This window comes from Triticum urartu, chromosome 3A, assembly GCF_056163025.1.
Source record: "Triticum urartu cultivar PI428250 chromosome 3A, HENAU_Tu73, whole genome shotgun sequence".
NCBI lineage: Eukaryota > Viridiplantae > Streptophyta > Magnoliopsida > Poales > Poaceae > Triticum > Triticum urartu.
The window spans coordinates 744,501,173-744,525,694 of NC_141875.1; the positions used below are offsets into that span (position 1 = coordinate 744,501,173).

A 24,522-nucleotide genomic window follows, 5' to 3' on the forward strand; every position below is an offset into this window, starting at 1 on the left:
AATCACGCCCGACGGCCAACCGATTGAACCCCTCCGGACAAAGAGCGCATTTGTTGCTCAGTGCGGGGTTCTGGTTAGGGACAAGATCCCGATAAGCATCCAGCAATAGTTTAAGCCGGCTACAGAAGACCCTGAGGTGTCTTATGTCAATGATATGCAGAAAAATGATCTTTGGACTGAGCTGAAGTCAAATTTCACCCTACCGCCAGAGGATAATCCAGAGAACCCAGTTAAAGAGAAATTAATCAAGTCTTTTGCTCTTAAGAGGATGGCAGAACTATTCAGGAGGTGGAAGAAAGAGCTGAATAAGTTTGTCGAAAATAATGAGACACCAGAATTCAAGGGCAGATATGAGAAGATCAGAGATCACTGGCCCGCATTTGTGGCCCACAAGACATCGGAAAAGAGTAAGAAGATGTCGGCGACAAACAAGCAAAATGCTGCGAAGAAGAAGCTTCACCATCGCACGGGGTCAGGTGGCTACCTCGTAGCCCGGCCTAAGTGGTCCAAGACTGAGAATGATCTGGTTGATAAAGGGATCGAACCAGAGACAATTAACTGGCTAGACCATTGCCGGACTTGGTTCTTCGGGGCTGGCGGAACCTTGGACCCTGTAACAGGGAAGTGCATTTGGACGAATGATCAAATGGACATACCAGTCAGGAAGCTTAAGCAGTATATCGAAGCAGCATAGGAAGGGACGTTCTTTCCTGACAGAGAGAACGACGAGCTCACAATGGCCCTCGGGAATCCTGAGCACCCTGGACGGACACAAGGCACGCCAGGCTCCATTCCGTGAAAGGTTGGGTTTCCGGACGCAGGCGGTTACAAATCCCATGAGAGGAGGAAAAAAGTGCAGCAGACCCAAATGCAGGCGCTGCAAGCAAGGGTAGACACGATAGAGGAACGAGAAGCAAATCGCAGCAAACGTACTGCCGAAGCCTCCCCCGAAGCTACCCCGCCATCTTAGCGCAGAAGCAGCGTGGCTTCCACCGAGCTGCTTCAGCCCGAGCATGCCTTGACGGCTCCTGCCAGCTATCCCATGGATGCTATCACAGAGTCTCAAAATTGCCACCTTATGACGCAATGGATGAATTTGAAGGTCAAGGCAGCTGTTGGCTCTGCTTATCCTACTAAACCCGGCGCAACTTTTCACTGCCGGCAGATTCCAGAAGGATATGCTAGGGTGATGGTGAAGGAAATATGCCCTAGAGGCAATAATTAAGTTATTATTTATTTCCTTATATCATGATAAATGTTTATTATTCATGCTAGAATTGTATTAACCGGAAACATAATACATGTGTGAATACATAGACAAACAGAGTGTCACTAGTATGCCTCTACTTGATTAGCTCGTTAATCAAAGATGGTTATGTTTCTTAACCATGGACAAAGAGTTGTCATTTGATTAATGGGATCACATCATTAGTTGAATGATCTGATTGACATGACCCATTCCATTAGCTTAGCACACGATCGTTTAGTATGTTGCTATTGCTTTCTTCATGACTTATACATGTTCCTATGACTATGAGATTATGTAACTCCCGTGTGCCGGAGGAACACTTTGTGTGCTACCAAACATCACAACGTAACTGGGTGATTATAAAGGTGCTCTACAGGTGTCTCCAAAGGTACATGTTGGGTTGACGTATTTTGAGATTAGGATTTGTCACTCCGATCGTCGGAGAGGTATCTCTGGGCCCTCTCGGTAATGCACATCACTTAAGCCTTGCAAGCATTGCAACTAATGAGATAGTTGCGGGATGATGTATTACGGAACGAGTAAAGAGACTTGCCGGTAACGAGATTGAACTAGGTATTGGATACCAACGATCGAATCTCGGGCAAGTAACATACCGATGACAAAGGGAACAACGTATGTTCTTATGCGGTCTGACCGATAAAAGATCTTCGTAGAATATGTAGGAACCAATATGAGCATCCAGGTTCCGCTATTGGTTATTGACCGGAGACATGTCTCGGTCATGTCTACATTGTTCTCGAACCCGTAGGGTCCGCACGCTTAAGGTTACGATGACAGTTATATTATGAGTTTATGCATTTTAATGTATCGAAGTTTGTTCAGAGTCCCGGATGTGATCACGGACATGACGAGGAGTCTCGAAATGGTCTAGACATAAAGATTGATATATTGGAAGCCTATATTTGGATATCGCAAGTGTTCCGGGTGAAATCGGGATTTTACCGGAAAACCGGGAGGTTACCGGAACCCCCCGGGAGGTACATGGGCCTTAATGGGCCTTAGTGGAAGAAAAGGAGAGGCGGCCAGGGCTGGGCCACGCGCCCCTCCCCCCTAGTCCGAATAGGACAAGGAGAGATGGGGCCGGCGCCCCCCTCCTTCTCTCTCTCTCTCTGTTCCCACCTCGCGAATCCTATTCCAACTAGGATTGGGGGAGAAGTCCTACTCCCGGAGGGAGTGGGACTCCTCCTGGCGCGCCCTATGATGGCCGGCCGGCCTCCCCCTCTTGAACCTTTATATACGGAGGCAGGGGCACCCCTAGAGACACAAGTTGATCCACGTGATCATATTCTTAACCGTGTGCGGTGCCCCCTTCCACCATAATCCTCGATAATATTGTAGCGGTGCTTAGGCGAAGCCCTGCGACGGTAGTACATCAAGATCGTCACCACGCCGTCTTGCTGACGGAACTCTTCCCTGACACTTTGCTGGATCGGAGTCCGGGGATCATCATCGAGCTGAACGTGTGCTATAACTCAGAGGTGCCGTAGTTTCGGTGCTTGATCGGTCGGGCCGTGGAGACGTACGACTACATCAACCAAACGCTTCTGTTGTCGATCTACAAGGGTACATAGATCACACTCTCCCCTCTCGTTGCTATGCATCACCATGATCTTGCATGTGCGTAGGAAATTTTTTGAAATTACTACGTTCCCCAACAGTGGCATCAGAGCCAGGTTTTATGTGTTGATGTTATATGCACGAGTTGAACACAAGTGAGTTGTGGGCGATATAAGTCATACTGCTTACCAGCATGTCATACTTTGGTTCGGCGGTATTGTTGGACGAAGCGGCCCGGACCGACATTACGCGTACGCTTACACGAGACCGGTTCTCCCGACGTGCTTTGCACATAGGTGGCTTGCGGGTGACAGTTTCTCCAACTTTAGTTGAACCGAGTGTGGCTACGCCCGGTCCTTGCGAAGGTTAAAACAGCACCAACTTGACAAACTATCGTTGTGGTTTTGATGCGTAGGTAAGATTGGTTCTTGCTTAAGCCCGTAGCAGCCACGTAAAACTTGCAACAACAAAGTAGAGGACGTCTAACTTGTTTTTGCAGGGCATGTTGTGATGTGATATGGTCAAGACATGATGCTAAATTTTATTGTATGAGATGATCATGTTTTGTAACCGAGTTTTCGGCAACTGGCAGGAGCCATATGGTTGTCTCTTTATTGTATGCAATGCAATCGCGCTGTAATGCTTTACTTTATCACTAAGCGGTAGCGATAGTCAGGAAGTATAAGATTGGCGAGACGACAACGATGCTACGATGGAGATCAAGGTGTCGCGCCGGTGACGATGGTGATCATGACGGTGCTTCGGAGATGGAGATCACAAGCACAAGATGATGATGGCCATATCATATCACTTATATTGATTGCATGTGATGTTTATCTTTTATGCATCTTATCTTGCTTTGATTGACGGTACCATTATAAGATGATCTCTCACTAAATTTCAAGATAAAAGTGTTCTCCCTGAGTATGCACCGTTGCCAAAGTTCGTCGTGCCCAGACACCACGTGACGATCGGGTGTGATAAGCTCTAGGTCCATCTACAACGGGTGCAAGCCAGTTTTTGCACACGCAGAATACTCAGGTTAAACTTGACGAGCCTAGCATATGCAGATATGGCCTCGGAACACGGAGACCGAAAGGTCGAGCGTGAATCATATAGTAGATATGATCAACATAGTGATGTTCACCAATGAAACTGCTCCATCTCACGTGATGATCGGACATGGTTTAGTTGATTTGGATCACGTGATCACTTAGAGGATTAGATGGATGTCTATCTAAGTGGGAGTTCTTAAGTAATATGATTAATTGAACTTAAATTTATCATGAACTTAGTCCTGGTAGTATTTTGCAAATTATGTTGTAGATCAATAGCTCGCATTGTTGCTTCCCTGTGTTTATTTTGATATGTTCCTAGAGAAAATTGTGTTGAAAGATGTTAGTAGCAATGATGCGGATTGGATCCGTGATCTGAGGTTTATCCTCATTGCTGCACAGAAGAATTATGTCCTTGATGAACCGCTAGGTGACAGACCTATTGCAGGAGCAGATGCAGATGTTATGAACATTTGGCTAGCTCAATATGATGACTACTTGATAGTTTAGTGCACCATGCTTAATGGCTTAGAATCGGGACTTCAAAGACGTTTTGAACGTCATGGACCATATGAGATGTTCCAGGAGTTGAAGTTAATATTTCAAGCAAATACCTGAGTTGAGAGATATGAAGTCTCCAACAAGTTCTATAGCTAAAATATGGAGGAGAATAGCTCAAGCAGTGAGCATGTGCTCAGATTGTCTGGGTACTACAATCACTTGAATCAAGTGGGAGTTGATCTTCCAGATAAAATAGTGATTGACAGAATTCTCTAGTCACCATCACCAAGTTAGTAGAACTTCGTGATGAACTATAATATGCAAGGGATAACGGAAACAATTCCCAAGCTCTTCGTGATGCTGAAATCGACGAAGGTAGAAATCAAGAAAAACATCAAGTGTTGATGGTTAACAAGACCACTAGTTTCAAGAAAAGGGCAAAGGGAAGAAGGGGAACTTCAAGAAGAACAGCAAGCAAGTTGCTGCTCAAGTGAAGAAGCCCAAGTCTGGTCCTAAGCCTGAGACTAAGTTCTTCTACTGCAAAGGGACTGGTCACTGCAAGTAGAACTGCCCCAAGTATTTGGCGGATAAGAAGGATGGCAAAGTGAACAAAAGTATATTTGATATACATGTTATTGATGTGTACTTTACTAGTGTTTATAGCAACCCCTCAGTATTTGATGCTAGTTCAGTTGCTAAGAGTAGTAATTCGAAACGGGAGTTGCAAAATGAACAGAGACTAGTTAAGGGTGAAGTGACGATGTGTGTTGGAAGTGGTTCCAAGATTGATATGATCATCATCGCACACTCCCTATACTTTCGGTATTAGGGTTGAACCTAAATAAGTGTTATTTGGTGTTTGCGTTGAGCATGAATATGATTTGATCATATTTATTGTAATACGGTTATTCATTTAAGTAAAAGAATAAATTGTTGTTCTATTTACATGAATAAAACCTTATATGGTTACACACCCAATGAAAATGGTTCATTGGATCTCGATCGTAGTGATACACATATTCATAATATTGAAACCAAAAGATGTAAAGTTAATAATGATAGTGCAACTTATTTGTGGCACTTCCGTTTAGGTCATATTGGTGTAAAGCGCATGAAGAAACTCCATGCTGATGGGTTTTTGGAATCACTTGATTATGAATCAGTTGATGCTTGTGAACCATGCCTCATGGGCAAGATGACTAAAACGCCATTCTCCGGAACAATGGAGCGAGCAACTGACTTATTGGAAATAATACATACTGATGTATGCGATCCGATGAGTGTTGAGGCTCGCGGCAGGTATCGTTATTTTCTGACCTTCACAGATGATTTAAGTAGATATGGGTATATCTACTTGATGAAACATAAGTCTGAAACATTTGAACAGTTCAAAGAATTTCAGAGTGAAGTGGAAAATCATCGTGACAAGAAGATAAGGTTTCCATGATCTGATCGCGGAGACGAATATTTGGGTTACGAGTTTGGTCTTCAATTAAAACAATATGGAATAGTTTCACAAATTCATGCCACCTGGAACAACACAGCATAATGGTGTGTCTGAACGTCATAACCGTACTTTATTGGATATAGTGCAATCTATGATGTTTCTTACCGATTTACCACTATCGTTTTGGGGTTATGCATTAAAGACAGCTGCATTCACGTTTAAAAGGGCACCATCTAAGTCCATTGAGACGACACAATCTGAGCTGTGGTTTGGCAAGAAACCAAAGTTGTCGTTTCTTAAAGTTTGGGATTGTGATGCTTATATGAAAAGGTTTCATCCTGATAAGCTCAAAACCAAATCGGAGAAATATGTCTTCATAGGATACCCAAAGGAAACTGTTGGGTACACCTTCTATCACAGATCCGAAGGCAAGACATTCGTTGCTAAGAATGGATCCTTTCCAGAGAAGGAGTTTCTCTCGAAAGAAGTGAGTGGGAGGAAAGTAGAAAACTTGATAAGGTAATTGTACCTTCTCCCTTATTGGAAAGTAGTTCATCACAAAAATCTGTTCTTGTGACTACTACACCAATTAGTGAGGAAGCTAATGATGATGATCATGTAACTTCGATCAAGTTACTACCGAATCTCGTAGGTAAACCAGAGTGAGATCCGCACCAGAGTGGTACGGTAATCCTGTTCTGGAAGTCATGTTACTAGACCATGACGAACTTGCGAACTATGAGGAAGCGATGATGAGCCCAGATTCCGCGAAATGGTTTGAGGCCATGAAATCTGAGATATGATCCATGTATGAGAACAAAGTTTGGACTTTGGTTAACTTGCCCGATGATCGGCAAGCAATTGAGAATAAATGGATCTTCAAGAGGAAGACGGACGCTGATAGTAGTGTTACTATCTACAAAGCTAGAATTGTCGCAAAAGGTTTTCGACAAGTTCAAGGTGTTGACTACGATGAGAGTTTCTCACTCGTATCTATGCTTGAGTCTGTCCGAATCATGTTAGTAATTGCTGCATTTTATGAAATCTGGCAAATGGATAAACAAAACTGCATTCCTTAATGGATTTATTAAAGAAGAGTTGTATATGATGCAACCAGAAGGTTTTGTCAATCCGAAAGGTGCTAACAAAATGTGCAAGCTCCAGCGATCCATCTGTGGACTGGTGCAAGCATCTCGGAGTTGGAATATACGCTTTGATGAGTTGATCAAAGCATATAGTTTTATACAGACTTGCGGTGAAGCCTGTATTTACAAGAAAGTGAGTGGGAGCACTATAGCATTTTTGATAAGTATATGTGAATGACATATTGTTGATCAGAAATAATGTAGAATTATTCTGTAAAGCATAAAGGAGTGTTTGAAAGGAGTTTTACAAAGAAAGACTTCGGTGAAGCTGCTTACATATTGAGCTTCAAGATCTATAGAGATAGATCAAGACGCTTGATAAGTTTTTTCAATGAGTACATACCTTGATAAGATTTCGAAGTAGTTCAAAATGGAACAGTCAAGGAAAAAGTTTCTTGCCTATGTTACAAGGTGTGAAGTTGAGTAAGACTCAAAGCCCGACCACGGCAGAAGATAGAAAGAGAATGAAAGTCATTCCCTATGCCTCAGTCATAGGTTCTATAAAGTATGCCATGCTGTGTACCAGATCTATTGTATACCATACACTGTGTTAAGAGAGGGAGTACAATAGTGATCTAGGAGTAGATCAATGGACAGCGGTCAAAATTATCCTTACTGGAATAAGGATATGTTTCTCGATTACGGAGGTGACAAAAGGTTCGTCATAAAGGGTTACGTCGATGCAAGTTTTGACACTGATCCAGATGACTCTAAGTCTCAATCTGGATACATATTGAAAGTGGGAGCAATTAGCTAGAGTAGCTCCATGCAGAGCATTGTTGACATAGAAATTTGCAAAATACATGCGGATCTGAATGTGGCAGACCCGTTGACTAAACTTCTCTCACAAGCAAAACATGATCACTTTTTGGGTCTTAATCACATAGCGATGTGAACTAGATTATTGAATCTAGTAAACCCTTTGGGTGTTAGTCACATGGAGATGTGAACCAATCACATAAAGATGTGAACTATTGATGTTAAATCACATGGCGATGTGATCTAGATTATTGACTCTAGTGCAAGTGGGAGACTGAAGGAAATATGCCCTAGAGGCAATAATTAAGTTATTATTTATCTCCTTACATCATGATAAATGTTTATTATTCATGCTAGAATTGTATTAACCAGAAACATAATACATGTGTGAATACATAGACAAACAGAGTGTCACTAGTATGCCTCTACTTGACTAGCTCGTTAATCAAAGATGGTTATGTTTCCTAACCATGGACAAAGAGTTGTCATTTGATTAACGGGATCACATCATTAGTTGAATGATTTGATTGACATGACCCATTCCATTAGCTTAGCACACGATCGTTTGGTATGTTGCTATTGCTTTCTTCATGACTTATACATGTTCCTATAACTATGAGATTACGTAACTCCCGTGTGCCGGAGGAACACTTTGTGTGCTACCAAATGTCACAACGTAACTGGGTGATTATAAAGGTGCTCTACAGGTGTCTCCAAAGGTACATGTTGGGTTGACGTATTTCGAGATTACGATTTGTCACTTCGATCGTCGGAGAGGTATCTCTGGGCCCTCTCGGTAATGCACATCACTTAAGCCTTGCAAGCATTGCAACTAATGAGATAGTTGTGGGATGATGTATTACGGAACGAATAAAGAGACTTGCCGGTAACGAGATTGAACTAGGTATTGGATACCAACGATCGAATCTCGGGCAAGTAACATACCGATGACAAAGGGAACAACGTATGTTCTTATGCGGTCTGACCGATAAAAGATCTTTGTAGAATATGTAGGAACCAATATGAGCATCCAGGTTCTGCTATTGGTTATTGACCGGAGACATGTCTCGGTCATGTCTACATTGTTCTCGAACCCGTAGGGTCCGCACGCTTAAGGTTACGATGACAGTTATATTATGAGTTTATGCATTTTGATGTACCGAAGTTTGTTCAGAGTCCCGGATGTGATCACGGACATGACGAGGAGTCTCGAAATGGTCTAGACATAAAGATTGATATATTGGAAGCCTATATTTGGATATCGGAAGTGTTCCGGGTGAAATCGGGATTTTACCGGAAAACCGAGAGGTTACCGGAACCCCCCGGGAGGTACATGGGCCTTAATGGGCCTTAGTGGAAGAAGAGGAGAGGCAGCCAGGACTGGGCCGCGCGCCCCTCCCCCTAGTCCGAATAGGACAAGGAGAGAGGGGGTCGGCGCCCTCCTCCTTCTCTCTCTGTTCCCACCTCGCGAATCCTATTCCAACTAGGATTGGGGGAGAAGTCCTACTCCCGGAGGGAGTAGGACTCCTCCTGGCGCGCCCTATGATGGCCGGCCGGCCTCCCCCTCTTGAACCTTTATATACGGAGGCAGGGGCACCCCTAGAGACACAAGTTGATCCACGTGATCATATTCTTAACCGTGTGCGGTGCTCCCTTCCACCATAATCCTCGATAATATTGTAGCGGTGCTTAGGCGAAGCCCTGCGACGATAGTACATCAAGATCGTCACCACGCCATCGTGCTGACGGAACTCTTCCCCAACACTTTGCTGGATCGGAGTCCGGGGATCGTCATCGAGCTGAACGTGTGCTAGAACTCGGAGGTGCCGTTGTTTCGGTGCTTGATCGGTCGGGCCGTGGAGACGTACGACTACATCAACCAAACGCTTCCGTTGTCGATCTTCAAGGGTACGTAGATCACACTCTCCCCTCTCGTTGCTATGCATCACCATGATCTTGCGTGTGCGTAGGAAATTTTTTGAAATTACTACGTTCCCCAACAGATGGTGGATGAAATAACGGAGGGATTTGAGGACCTCCAGCTTGACCACCCTACTAGTGAAGGGGAGACTCGGCTGGGGTCTGCTCTGAAGACTCCATGCCTATGGCGGAAGGAGCTCATCAACCTTCCGAACTGGACGCCTCCGCCTCCTCCTCCTCCTCCGGCGAGTCAGGGCACTCCGCCTCCTCCACCGCCTCCTCCTCCGACGAGTGACGATCAGGGCCCTCGGCCGGCTCCTTCTCCAGCACGTGGCGGCACTCTGCCTCCTTCTCCGCCTGCGCCGACGTGCCCGAGCAGCCAGCCTCCTCCTTCTCCGCCTCGTCAGCAAGGGCGGAAGAGACCTGCCGCCGCTCCAGCTGCTCCGGCGTGTCGTAGTCCTTCTCCTCCGCCTCGTAAGCAAGTAAAGAAGACAACTGCTCCGTCTGCTCGGTCGGCGTCTAGCAGTACAACCAGAGGCGGGAGGACATACAGATTCGGTCCTTCTCTGAAGACTCCAGAGAAGTTACCATATGAGAGGACCCCGGAGGAGAACGCCGAGATCGCGCGAACCGAAGTGGATGACTGGTTTCAAGGGTTGAGAGCAAAGAGACATCCACCTCCGGACGAGAAGGTAGATCCGGTGAAAGTGAAGCGCACTCTGGCTGCCCTGACAAAACCACCGAAGTGTCCGCCGAAAGGAAACTATGAGCGCATTATTGGAAAGGAATTTGCCGAAGCGGAGCGGTCGGGAAGTACTGTCAGTGATCAAAGGCTGAAAGAATGATGAGCTGGGAAACAAACTGCCCAGCTCGGACAAGCGAAGCAATCGTGCCCCCCGCTCAAGGTGCCTAGCCACAACGTCGCTAATGATCCGAGGATGGTGCCCGGTTATAGCAATCTTGCAGATTACCTGCCCGACGAAGTACATTATGAACCCATGGACGTGCAGATACAAAGATACGAGTACGGGAAGCCTCTCGTCAAAGATGAAAGATCTTTATCAACGATGATGCGACGATTGCATGATTGGTACTTGAAAATCTGCAGAGACTCTGGGGGGAGGAGTACTTTGTATGTGAAAGTTAAAAAGGAGCATGACCTCGTTGGAATTGAACTGTTGCATGTTCCATTTGAGGAGTTCTATCAGTTTTTCAATCAATTGGCCCTCGATAAAACAACGGTCGCCTGCTACTGTCTGTAAGTAGTACTACTTCTGTCATTAAGTTTCTCTATATAGCTTAGCTCTTTCATTGCATGTATTTATAATCATCCTCACTATATTATGCAGATTGAAGATCGCCGAATTGAAGAAAAGACAAGTCGGTGATATTGGGTTCATTAACACATATCTCATAGATGCAACTCAGGTTAAATTTCATGCCGCAGCTACCGAGGCCAACTTGCTACGATCGTTCGTAATAAATGAAAACAAAGATATAATACTCTTTCCTTACAACTTCAAGTGAGTGTTATTGTCTTGTGCGTATTCGGTTTCCCTTATATATTAGTCAAGGTTATAGTAATGTAATTGATGAGTTATGCATGCGTGTGCAGTTTCCACTATATTCTCCTAGAGATTAAGCTTGAGCAGGGACTAGTAACCGTCTTAGACTCAAGACGAAAAGATCCCCAGGACTATGCAGACATGACTCAAATACTCGAGAAGTAAGTTAAATCGATCATTATCCACCATATCAGCAACTTTGTTCATTTCCTGATATATCAAGTAATTGTTTTCTTTGTCCGGCAGGGTTTGGAGAAAAATCACCAGAAAAGCTCCGGGACTGCCGAAGGAGCTGCAATTTAGACACCCGAAAGTAAGTACTATAGTAGCATTTTAAGCGCATCTACTAGTCATTTAAGCGCTAGTTTCATCAATACCATTTGGCATTCTTGCTTATCAGTTTGATTAACCTCTGTTTCTTGTAAAGTGGTTGTGGCAGGAACAAGGGAATGATTTCTGTGGATACTATGTTTGCGAGTCCATCCGCCACACGACCTGTGAGCGGGGCTACACTGACGAACAATATGAAGTACGTAAATAACAACATTCACAATTTTATTTTATTACCATCATTTGTGTTGAGTTTCATTCATTCATATATATATGTATTGACCTCCTTCTTTAAATTAGATGTTTCGGAAGCGGGATGAACTCCTAGCACCAGCTCGCATGCGAGCAATTCAAGAGGAATTGGCGGCATTCTTTCTTGACCACGTGATCCCTGAAGACGGAGAATTCTATGTGGACCCTGAGTCCGTATGATTATATTTGTAAGAGATAATTATTGTATATATGTAGCCGGTAGTGTCAGATAGATATACGAGAACTTGTTGTTCGACCAATCTCTCAGAGAAGGAGAGGTGGTCGATATCACTTCACTCTGTATGCATATATGTTCATGACGATCTTCTGTTTCCTTCGATTGCTTACTAGCTAGCTAGCGTGTCTAGTCCTCTCTATACGTATGTATAGTACGTAGCGTCGACCAAGCACCGACATAAGAGAGGACACTTCTCTCTATTAATTATAGCTAGCTAACACAATATATGAAACACCTAAATTAACCCCCCAAAACCCCCCAAACCCCCCCCCCCTTCAAAAAAAACAAAAACCCCAGCCACAGAAATGCTGACGCGTGGATGCCTATTGGTCCCGGTTGGTGCCACCAACCGGGACCAAAGGGTCTCCTGCCTGGGCTCTGCGCACTGCCCACATGGAGGCCCATCAGTCCCGGTTCTGGATTGAACCGGGACTAAAGGGTCGGGGCATTAGTACCGACACTTTAGTCAGGAACCGGGACTAAAGGCCCTTACCAACCGGGACTATAGGCCCTTTTTCTACCAGTGGCTGCTCCCATCGTCATATTAAGCCGCTCTTCGTGATCCTTATTGACTCGCTGCAATGCAGAAGGAGTTCGACGCTCTTCAGCATAATCGCACATAGCAGCTCGTTCCTCACCCCCTCACTCCAATGTCAACAGTGGCAATTGGGTTTTTCGCCACAACACTCGTCCCGACGGGTCTCTCGAGCGAAATAAGGCTCGTTGGGTGGTCCGTGGCTTTCGTCAGCGTGCCGGAGTTGATTTCACTGACACCTTCACTCCGGTTGTGAAACCGGGCACGACCCGCGCTGTTCTGTAGCTTGCCGTGTCACGAGTTAGGCCGGTGCATCAGATGGACGTTTCTAACGGTTTCTACATGGTCATCTTGCCGAACGGGTCTACTGTCAGTAGCCTACTGGGTTCGTCGATGCTGCTCATCTGGATCATGTGTGTCTACTCTCCCTCTCTTTGTACGGGTTGGGTAGGCGCCACGCGCATGGTACCAGCGCATCACCGTCTTTCCTCAGCAGCTTTGGTTCCGAGCTACTTGCTCCGACGCCTCACTATTTGTGTATCACCAGGGCCATGCGACTGCTACCTGCTCCTCAAAGTCGACGACGTCATCCGGACGGCCTCCTCGACCGAACTCATTCGCCAGCTCACCGCGTGTGTCAGCACCGAGTTCGCCATCAAGGATCTTGGTCCTTTGCACTACTTCCTCGGGATTGAGGTGGTGCACTGTGCCGATGGATTCTTCCTTCATCAACAGCAGCACGCGCAGGAACTGCTCAAGGGGGCAGGCATGCTTAATTGCAAGCCTGTCCCCATGCCTATCGACACGAAGGTCAAGGTCTCCGCACTTGATGGCTCACTGGCATCGGATGCCGCCTTCTACCGCTCCATCATCAGCGCTCTCCATTACCTGACGCTTACTCCGCCAGACTTGTAGTACACCGTCTAGCAGCTGTGCCTTCATATGCACTCCCCACGTGATATGCACTGGTACCTAGTGAAACGGATTATGTGGTACATCTGCGGTACTATGGCATGGGCCTCACGTTGCGACCTCGTCCTTCACCGACCTCGTCGCCTACTCAGATGCTGATTGGGTAGGCTGTCTCGACACACGGCGCTCCACCTCCGGCTATTGCATCTACCTCGGGCCTTCTCTTATATGGTGGTCATCTAAATGATAACCCATGGTATCCCGCTCCAGCATCGAGGCCGAGTATCGCGCCGTGGCGAGCGCCGTCGCCGAGTGTTCCTGCCTTCGACAACTTCTCCAGGAGTTGCTACTTGACGTATCCAAGGCCACCATCGTCTACTGCGACAATTTCTCTGCCATCTACCTCTCCGCCCACCCCGTTCATCAACATCGCACGAACCATATTAAGCTCGATATTCACTTCGTGTTTGAGCAGGTGGCTCTTGGGCGTGTCCGCGTTCTTCATGTCCCCACCGCTCAGCAGTTTGCCGATGTCATGACCAAGGGGCTACCAAGGACTACATTCAGAGAGTTTCGGTCCAGTCTATGCGTCACAAGTGATGTACATATATATCGACGTATCATGACGTATCGACTGCCGATGCTTAGGATCTTTTCTGACGGCCCCGACTCTTATTTTCTTGTATAGTTGAGCCCGTGGGCTACTCTTGTACATATATATGTGTATTGTGCACCCGATTTATATCGTGTGTTGCATTGCCGAACTACAAGAACTACAATTACGTTTTCCAGTAGCGCTGGCTTGGGGACAAGCCGATATACAAGGAAGGGAGAAATGTCACAGCTGACCAGCCGGACTCAGTGGAAGAATAGGCTAGTGAGGGTGGGACCACAACACACGAAACTGGGGAGAGGTCAAGACCGAGTCGCGTGCTGGCTCCTGTGGTGTGTGTGTGAGGCGTGTGTGTGTGTGTGTGTGGCATTTATAGGCCAGCAAGGACCCAATTGTAAGGCATCCATCAAGACGAACAAAACATATCGGAGAGAAGTTCTTCCTCCGTAATTATCCCCTTCCTTCCACCCAACCTGCCTCCTACTTCTTTTCCTCCCTCAGATCGCTAGGGTAGATCACGTGCGTAACAGCAAGCTCCACAAGCAGAGGTGAATGGTGGTTCTTTAACCCATGTCTAGCTCACTCACGAGACGTTAAGCGCGAGGAAAAAAATTGTTTACTGATGTTCCAGAGATTAACTTTTTTTTAGAAAAGCTTGCTAGGCCGTTATTTATTAGCTAAAATGTTCATAGAAATTACAATCGGGTCATGCGAAGAACCCAACCACAAATGCCTCCCTATAGGGAGAGAAACACCAAACCTAGCAAGCCTATGAGCCTCATAATTCGACTCTCGAGGTTTAAAAGAAAAATTACACAACAAAAATAGCATAGATGTCTGTAAGATCTCTCTAATAATAGTGCTGTAGTCTCCTCCGACTCTTTGATGAATATGATGCACCACCTTCTTACAATCTGAAGAGATTTGAAGGCGATCCGTTCCAAGATCCTGCGCTAGGGATATCCCCTCTCTGCATGCAATCGCCTCAAGCGTCGTAGGGTCTATCATGCCATGAATGACCAGCAAAGATGAGCCCAAAAAAGTTCCAGCACGAGCTCGATCGACACACAGCAGCTGCCGTACCCACGTTCTAATCCGAAGATACTTCGGCATCTACATTGATTTTTACTAATCCTTTCGCTGGTGGCATCCACATGAAATCTTGACGAGGTTGCTGTGGGACTGTCCTCAATTGTGGTGGTGACGCCGGATTCAATTGGTCTAACTCAGCTATGAAATTGAGAACAAACCTGTGTGTCATAGGGACTTAGGTGTATTCCTTCATGGATCAATTGCCTCCGAGCGTACCATATTGCCCGCAAACAACCTTGTCACCTCCCCATGGTTCAGACTTTTCATCATGGAAAACAACCAAGCTCGTGATGATGGTTCTGATAGCAATCATGTGATCAAGTAGGTCATGGTCTACAAGAGACCAAACACAACGAGCCATGTTGCACTCGAGAAGGCTATGTATCCAAGAATCCCGAGCTCCACACGCAAAACATTCTTCGTAGTGTGACATCTTCCTCTTGTTTCTCACATCTTCAGTTGGTAAGGAGTTTCTAGCCAAGCGTTAAAGAAAAAAAGTTAGCTTCGCCGGCACCTGTACTTTCCATAAAGTTTCCCAGCAACGCTCATTATCTGCATTATTTGAGGGCCCCGCTCTATCCTCCAGCCAGTCCTCATGCCTACTTTTTGTTGCGACGATCATTCTGTCAACAGACCGGACAGAATAAATTCCATTCTTTTCGAAACCCCATGACCAAAAGTCCTCCATATTCCTAGTACAAACCGGGATCCTCAAGATTGCTGCTGCATTATATGGCAAGAACACCTGCTCAATCAGTGTAGTGTTCCAACATCCATTCTCATGGCCAATTAATTCCGACACAAACTGAGCTGGATCAGCAGTTAATGCAATAATGGGCCTCATGTTTTCCTTCCAGAATAACCAATTCATGTTCCGGAGATTAACTGCAATTGTCATGCTTCATTAAGCGTTGGGGCCTACCAAGGCAGGTGTTGCCCACCGGTCAGCCCTGCACGTAAGGGCTTTATTACGCAGGGCCGGCCGAAAAAAATTCAGCAATTTCAAAAAAAAAAATCATGAATTCGCAAAAACGCAATCAATTTGACAAATTTCCAAACAATTTTTGAAACTTTAAGCATTTTAATTTGTGAAAAAAATCTGAAAAAGCAAACATTTTTTGAAACCGCGAACCTTTTGAAGAAAAATGCAACGTTACACTTTTTCATTTCTGTTTTTTTCCTTTAGTTTCTGTTTTCTCTCTCTTATTTTGAAAAAAATCATGACTTTTTCCAGTTTTGTGAATTTATTTCCTGTTGGAAAATTAGGCAAGTTCATGATTAATTCCAGTAAATAATTCATGACTAGAAGAGATACTAGCATGCAAAAATCTAGCAAACTAGAAGAACAGCAAGACATGCATAACAGCAGCAAACACGTAACAGTAGCTGTAGAAACAGACATGAACAGAGGATGTTGAACGTACTGATCGTTAGCTATTATGGGTGCGACAGTGTTGATGACGATGTTGGCGACGATCTGCTGCTGACGGCGATGAATACGGCGATGAGTAGCACCGCCCGACTTGGACGGAAGACGACCCGTGATGACGAATTTGAGCAGTCGCGCACAGCGCTTCCCAAAAACCTAATTCGTCCTCTCCCGGTGCAGGATCGCAAAGACGAACGGTTCCGGAGACCTGCTCTCCCACGCGCCGATGCACGCCGGCGTTTGGGATGGAGTAGACTACGATGGCGGCGCAAGTTGTGAGATGAGGCAAAACCCTAGGTGTTTTTCGGTGTATCTCTGGCCGCAGCCGGTAGCTGTATATATATTAGGACCAGAGGCGGTATTGTGTCGCGACCACAATCCCAAACCGACTCGGTTTCTAATTCGTATACTTACCGGACAAGAAATCAAAAAACTTGTCTGCCAAGACATAAAAATAAAACGGCAAAAGGAAGCTGCGCTCCTGCAAGGAGACAGACCGGATTTTGGCGGACCATTCACGCGCATGTCGCATGTACGCGCCGCCCCGCCCCGCCCCGCCCCGCCCCGCCCCGCCTCGCCACGGCCCGGCCCGGCCCGGCCAGGCCAGGCGAGCGAGCGCGCGCGTGTGGTTTTCCCTTTCTCTTCTCACACATCACTTAGAGTGGTAAAGAGAACCCACTATATAAAGAGGTCCAACTCTTCTTCAACTTCCAAGGTGGGACTAAACTTAGCACCACCACTTGCCATTTTTACACATGGGCTTTGAGATTTCAGAAATTGCTATGGGCCTAGCCCATTAATTCTAACAATCCCCCACCAGATCTCAAATACCCATTTAGAGATTTGCCTTCTCTCACCACTTGTTTAATATACCAGTGTTTCAGCAGAGACTGTTAAGTTGAACTTCTGCCTAGAACTTTAAGCTACATCCATTCACAACTTGACAATGGACTATGCCTTGAATTGCTAGTTTTGTGTGAACAGGTTTCACTCAAAGTCTTAACCAGTACCTGACCGCCAGTAGGCTACCCCGCGGTTTGGAGCTTATACGTCATACTCCCTGGTCTCTTCGTGAGTTTACTAGAGATCACCCAAATCTCATAGACTGCGACGTTTACAGTCAGAACTCATATAGGTGTGTTCTTTCAATACTGCTCTGTAGGACAGCATCTTTGCTAATTATAGCCAATAGAACCACATTAAGGCATGTTGCCGACCTGCCTTACAGATCTGAGCCTTACAGCTCTGAGAGTTTTGCATCTTCACTTGGAGACGATCATAAGTTATTACTCTCCTCAGTTAACCAATAGCTTGTTCTTCCCAGATCCTAATTCACGGGATCTCCGATCACAAAGGTTGGGTTACTACTATGGTGTAACATCTATGGGTCTCATACCCATCTCCCTCGATGCAATATCTATCACATTTCGTGATAGTCCCTTTGTAAAGGGATCTGCCAGGTTTTTGTCTGTTTGTATATACGTAACAGTTATTACTCCGGAGTTTCTCAACTTCCTGACAGACTTCAAACGTCTTTTCACGTGTCTTGATGACTTTGCATTATCTTTAGAATTGTTCACTTTAGCGATAACCGTTTGGTTATCACAATTCATAAGAATAGCCGGTACAGGTTTTTCAACAACCGGCAAGTCCATCAAGAGCTCACGCAGCCATTCTGCCTCAACAGTAGCTGTGTCCAAAGCAGTTAATTCTGCTTCCATAGTTGACCTCGTCAATATGGTTTGCTTGCAAGACCTCCATGACACTGCGCCACCACCATGAGTAAATACATACCCACTTGTTGCGTAAAGTGCATCAACATCGGAGATCCAATTTGAATCACTATATCCTTCTAGCACAGCAGGATGCCCTGAATAAGTAATTCCGTAACTCATAGTACCTCTCAGATAGCGCAAGACCCTTTCTAGTGCATGCCAATGATCATCACCCGGGTTGGACATGAACCTACTCAGTTTGCTCACAGCAAAAGAGATATCTGGTCTTGTAGCGCTAGCTAAGTACATGAGTGAACCGACAATTTGAGAGTATCTTAATTGATCTCTCGTTTCTTTCTTGTTCTTTCTGAGTGTCACGCTGGGATCATAAGGTGTTGGAGAAGGCTTGCTATCCATAAAACCGAATCGGTTCAAGACCTTCTCAACATAGTGAGATTGCTTTAATGTAATCCCACTCTCATCCTTAATAAGTTTGATGTTTAGAATTACATCGGCTTCTCCCAGATCTTTCATGTCAAAACTTTTTGATAGAAAAGACTTGACCTCATTAATTGCATTAATGTTTGTACCAAAGATCAGTATGTCGTCCACATACAAACATAATATGACACTATTGCCCCCACCATGGCGATAGTAAACACACCTATCAGCCTCGTTAATGACAAATCCTGCAGAAGTCAAAGTTCTTTCAAACTTCTCATGCCATTGCTTAGGTGCCTGTTTCAGACCATACAAAGATTTTAACAACTTGCACACCTTTCTCTCTTCACCCTTTACCACAAACCCATCAGGCTGATCCATATAGATCTCCTCTTCCAACTCTCCATTGAGAAAAGCTGTCTTTACATCCATTTGATGAATGATAAGACCATAAGAGGCAGCCAAGGAAAGTAACACTCGAATGGTGGTCATTCTAGCAACGGGTGAATAGGTGTCAAAGTAATCTTCGCCTTCTTTCTGAGTGTAGCCCTTGGCCACTAGCCGCGCCTTGTATTTATCAATAGTACCATCAGGCTTTAGCTTCTTTTTGAACACCCACTTACAGCCCACAGGTTTACAACCATATGGTCTATCAGTTAGTTCCCAAGTTCCATTAGAAAGAATTGAGTCCATCTCATTATGAACAGCTTCTTTCCAATCATCTACATCCGGAGATGCATATGCTTCTGCAATCGTCTTGGGTGTGTCGTCCACAAGGTATACAATGAAATCATCACCAAAGGATTTTGCAATCCTTTGTATCTTGTTCCTTCTAGGAACTTCATTGTTATCCTTCTCAAGGACTTCCTCATGTGATTGTTCGAAATATTCATCAGTTGTACTAGATTCAGGAATTATCTCAGAAGAAAATCTAGCAATGCTATGCATATCTTTCATAGGAAATATGTTCTCAAAAAATGTTGCATCACGAGATTCCATTATAGTATCAACATGCATATCAGGTACTTCAGATTTTACCACTAAAAACCTATAAGCAATGCTCCGTTGAGCATACCCTAGAAAGACACAATCCATTGTCTTTGGTCCAAGTTTGCGTTTCTTAGGAATAGGAATATTGACCTTTGCCAAACATCCCCAAGTGCGCAAATAAGAAAGTGATGGTTTTCTCCCAACCCACTCCTCATAAGGGGTTTTCTCTTTATTATTGTTGGGAACTCTGTTCAGGACATGACATGAAGTCAATAGAGCCTCCCCCCACCATGCCTTAGATAAACCAGCAGTGTCTAACATGGCATTCACCAAGTCAGTCAATGTGCGGTTTTTCCTCTCGGCCACTCCATTTGATTGAGGTGAATAGGGAGGCGTCCTCTCATGAATAATACCATGTTCCTCACAAAATTCATCAAAACTTTTGGAAAATACTCTCCACCACGATCGGACCTAAGATGCTTGATCTTTCTCTCTAGTTGATTTTCAACTTCAGCTTTATAGATTTTAAAGTAGTCTAATGCTTCATCTTTAGTTTGCAACAAATAAACATAGCAAAATCTAGTCGCATCATCAATCAAAGTCATGAAATATCTCTTTCCACCTTTTGTCAACACACCATTCATCTCACAAAGATCAGAATGTATGAGTTCTAGAGGTGCCAAGTTTCTCTCCTCGGCAGCCTTATGAGGCTTTCGAGGTTGCTTAGATTGCACACAACTATGGCACTTAGAACCTTTGGCAACTGTGAAGTTCGGAATTAAACTCATGCTGGATAGCCGAGACATTAAACCAAAATTAATATGACATAAACGAGAGTGCCAAATACTTGCATCATCATTAACACTAGCACAAATTTGGTTTATTGACTTATTGCAAAAATCTGAAAGAGAAAAGCGGAACAAGCCTCCGCACTCATAGCCTTTTCCTATAAATTGTCCAAATCTTGACACGATTACTTTATTGGACTCTAAAACTACCTTAAATCCATCTCGACATAGAAGGGAGCCGCTAACTAGATTCTTGTTCATAGTAGGGACATGCTGCACGTTCCTTAGTTGCACGATCTTTCCCGAAGTAAACTTCAGATCCACCGTGCCAATGCCACGAACAGAAGCATGTGACCCATTCCCCATTAGGACGGAAGAATCCCTTGTGACCTGATAAGAAGTAAACAGGGAGATGTCAGCACACACATGAACGTTAGCACCCGAATCAATCCACCACGAAGATGATTGAAATACTGAAAGCACAATAGGGAAATTACCATACCCATCAGTATTGCTAGCGGTCACCATGTTGACAGTCTTGGAGCTTGTTTTCCCTCTGCGGTCTGCACGTTCAGGGCATTCCTTGGAAAAGTGTCCAGGCTTCCCACAGGCGTAGCACTCTAGCTCAGCCTTGTTGAACTTCTTCTTCTTGAAGGTAGTAGTCTTGGTAGGCTTGTTGAAAACAGGTTTGTTCTTCCCTTTGTTCTTGTTCTGTGGGTACCTCTGCACCATGTTAGCAGTAGGCTGAACCTCACCTCCTTTTTCAGTGGTATCTTTAGCCCGAGCTTTTTCTTCAACATCAAGAGATGCAATCAGATTTTCAACTGATATCTCCTGTCTCTTATGCTTCAGAGTTGTGGCGAAATTCCTCCATGAAGGAGGCAACTTTGCAATCATGCACCCAGCCACGAATTTGTCGGGTAGAACACATTTAAGGAGTTCAAGTTCCTTCACAATGCACTGTATCTCATGAGCTTGTTCAACCACAGAACGGTTATTCACCATCTTGTAGTCATGAAAACTCTCCATGATGTACAGTTCACTGCCTGCATCTGTTGCACCGAATTTTGCATTCAGTGCATCCCACAGAATTTTTCCGTCGTTTATGTGCATGTACACATCACACAGACGGTCAGCAAGAACACTCAGAATGCATCCCACAAACATAGTATTGGCTTCCTGGAATTTTCTCCGATCTTCGTCGGTCATTCCCTCTGGAGCACCAACACTAGCGTGGAAAACTTTCAGAGCAGTAAGCCAGAGCGTGGTCTTCACCTGCCACCTCTTAAAGTGCACACCGGTAAACTTATCCGGCCTCAGTGCATCAGCGAATCCAGCCATAGTTAACTCAGGAAATTGCCTACAATTAGGTTTTTGGATTGTTGGAAAATTAGGCAAGTTCATGATTAATTCCAGTAAATAATTCATGACTAGAAGAGATACTAGCATGCAAAAATCTAGCAAACTAGAAGAACAGCAAGACATGCATAACAGCAGCAAACACGTAACAGTAGCTGTAGAAACAGACATGAACAGAGGATGTTGAACGTACTGATCGTTAGCTATTATGGGTGCGACAGTGTTGATGACGATGTTGGCGATGATCTGCTGCTGACGGCGATGAATACGACGATGAGTAGCACCGCCCGACTTGGACGGAAGACGACCCGTGATGACGAATTTGAGCAGTCGCGCACAGCGCTTCCCAAAAACCTAATTCGTCCTCTCCCGGTGCAGGATCGCAAAGACGAACGGTTCCGGAGACCTGCTCTCCCACGCGCCGATGCACGCCGGCGTTTGGGATGGAGTAGACTACGATGGCGGCGCAAGTTGTGAGATGAGGCAAAACCCTAGGTGTTTTTCGGTGTATCTCTGGCCGCAGCCGGTAGCTGTATATATATTAGGACCAGAGGCGGTATTGTGTCGCGACCACAATCCCAAACCGACTCGGTTTCTAATTCGTATACTTACCGGACAAGAAATCAAAAAACTTGTCTGCCAAGACATAAAAATAAAACGGCAAAAGGAAGCTGCGCTCCTGCAAGGAGACAGACCGGATTTTGGCGGACCATTCACGCGCAGGCCCGGCCCGGGCCCGGCCCGGCCAGGCGAGCGAGCGCGCGCGTGTGGTTTTCCCTTTCTCTTCTCACACATCACTTAGAGTGGTAAAGAGAACCCACTATATAAAGAGGTCCAACTCTTCTTCAACTTCCAAGGTGGGACTAAACTTAGCACCACCACTTGCCATTTTTACACATGGGCTTTGAGATTTCAGAAATTGCTATGGGCCTAGCCCATTAATTCTAACATTTCCATATTCTCATTCTCTTCCAATTTTCCATACTTTTTCAGTTTGCGGATCATTTGTTAAGTTGGGAACATCATTTTCAATATTGAACTTTTTCCAAAGTTGTATACTTTTTCAAATTCACAAACTTTTTTCAGGTTCATGAACTGCTTCCAAATTTTAAGAACTTTTCTCAAACTCATGAACTTTATTTTAAAATTTGAACATTTTTCAAAATCGTGAACTTTTTCCATATCCTAGAACTATTTCAATTTCATGTACTTTTTCCCATTTAAAAACGTTTTTCATGTCCTCGAGATGTTTTCAAATTTTATGAACCTTTTTTCAAATTCATGAACTTTTTAAAGTTGTGTAACTTCTTCCAAATTCATGAAACTTATTTCTAATTTATGACCCTTGTTTAATTTTTCCAAATTTACATGCCTTTTTCAGATTCAGGAGCTTTTTCATGTTTTGTAAAACTTTTCAATTTTTTTATTTTGTAGTTAGCGAGTTTTTTTAGACTATTTTTTATGTCAACGGTCAGCCTTCCAGCCAAGCGATGGAAGGACGGTGAGCGAGTGAGCTGCTCCCATAGCGAGGCGCGCGTGACTGCTTGGTTCAGCCGCACAACACTCAAAGCGCTGAATATGTAGGCGATTCCTAAACACCCCTTCTTCGCTATCGGCAATAACCACGACCACATACTTCCGATAGGAAGGCAATAACCACTAGGCCACCATGACACCTTTTTTTACTTCCTTTAGTTGGCGAACCCTGGTTTTAGGATGCTTCCAGAAGCTAACCGAATAGGTTTTTTCTAGTTCATTAGTCAGTTTTCCTGGCGGTTTTATTCGGTTTTCCTTTTTTTAATCTTTTTTAGTTATTTTATTTCTCATTCCTTTTTGTTTTCTTAAATGGTCAGAATATTTTTAGATACATGATTTTCTTTTGTTAAATTTGATGAAGTTTTTTCAAATTTGCAAACACTTTCTTTAATAGATGATTTTAAAAAAAGCATGAACTTTTTCTCAAAATTGATAAACTTTTTTGCAATTCATGAACTTTAGTTTCAAAAATCGATGAACTCTTTTTCAAATTCGTAAACTTTTTCACAAAACCGATGATGTTTTTTAAAAATTAATAAGCTTTTTCAAAAAAATGTTCAACTATTTTTATATAGATAAACTTTTTGAAAAAAATTGATGATATTGTTCCAAAATCAATGAATCTTTTTAAATTGATGAATTTTTTAAGTTTGTAACGTTTTTCAAATTTGATGAACATTTTTAATTCATGAACTTCTCATTTTTTGCGGTTTTTTGGATATTGTTTCAAAACAATCATGTTTTGAAGTCAATGGTTGACTGACCAACTAGTCAACTGTCGACCGGTCAACCATTGATCAATAGCCTATGTGCTGACGAAAAAAATGTCTACTAGCTAGGATTCGATCCGAAGAGCTCCTGTTGAGGACGGAACATAGCTGCCAGTCGAATGGAGACAATAGTAGTGAAATATTTGTAGAGCGAAGTATATAGAACAAAAGAGAAGTAGTATAACTCAACATTACCCAAATAATTTAAGAAACACATACAATTTATTAATTTCCAATTTATTTCTAAAATGTGAAAGAAAATTGAAAAGACGAACAATATTTGAACAAATTTTGGAGAACGAA

General features: G+C 44.2%; 1 protein-coding gene across 1 annotated transcript; it reads right to left on the reverse strand.

Moving 5' to 3' along the window:
• Nucleotides 1-18,472: 18,472 nt before the first annotated feature.
• LOC147982588 (uncharacterized) lies at nt 18,473-22,052 on the reverse strand. Its single transcript, XM_087516358.1, has 6 exons — nt 21,052-22,052; nt 20,897-20,944; nt 19,400-19,852; nt 19,134-19,192; nt 18,846-19,073; nt 18,473-18,490 (listed from the first exon to the last, which is right to left on the reverse strand). The coding sequence occupies exons 1-6, from the start codon at nt 22,037-22,039 to the stop codon at nt 18,473-18,475; spliced, it is 1,794 nt and encodes a 597-aa protein (XP_087372484.1). The 5' UTR covers nt 22,040-22,052.
• Between the last annotated feature and the right edge of the window lie 2,470 nt (nt 22,053-24,522).

Excerpts from the sequence above, each read along its gene's own strand:
- LOC147982588 (XM_087516358.1), bottom strand. The coding sequence starts at position 22,039 with ATGTCTTGCTGTTCTTCTAGTTTGCTAGATTTTTGCATGCTAGTATCT. Across the intron at positions 20,945-21,051 it reads TAGCAATACTGATGGGTATG|GTCACAAGGGATTCTTCCGT; the intron begins GTAATTTCCCTA and ends ACTTCTTATCAG. Across the intron at positions 19,853-20,896 it reads GGAATGGGTCACATGCTTCT|GGTATGCTCAACGGAGCATT; the intron begins GTTCGTGGCATT and ends GTGTCTTTCTAG.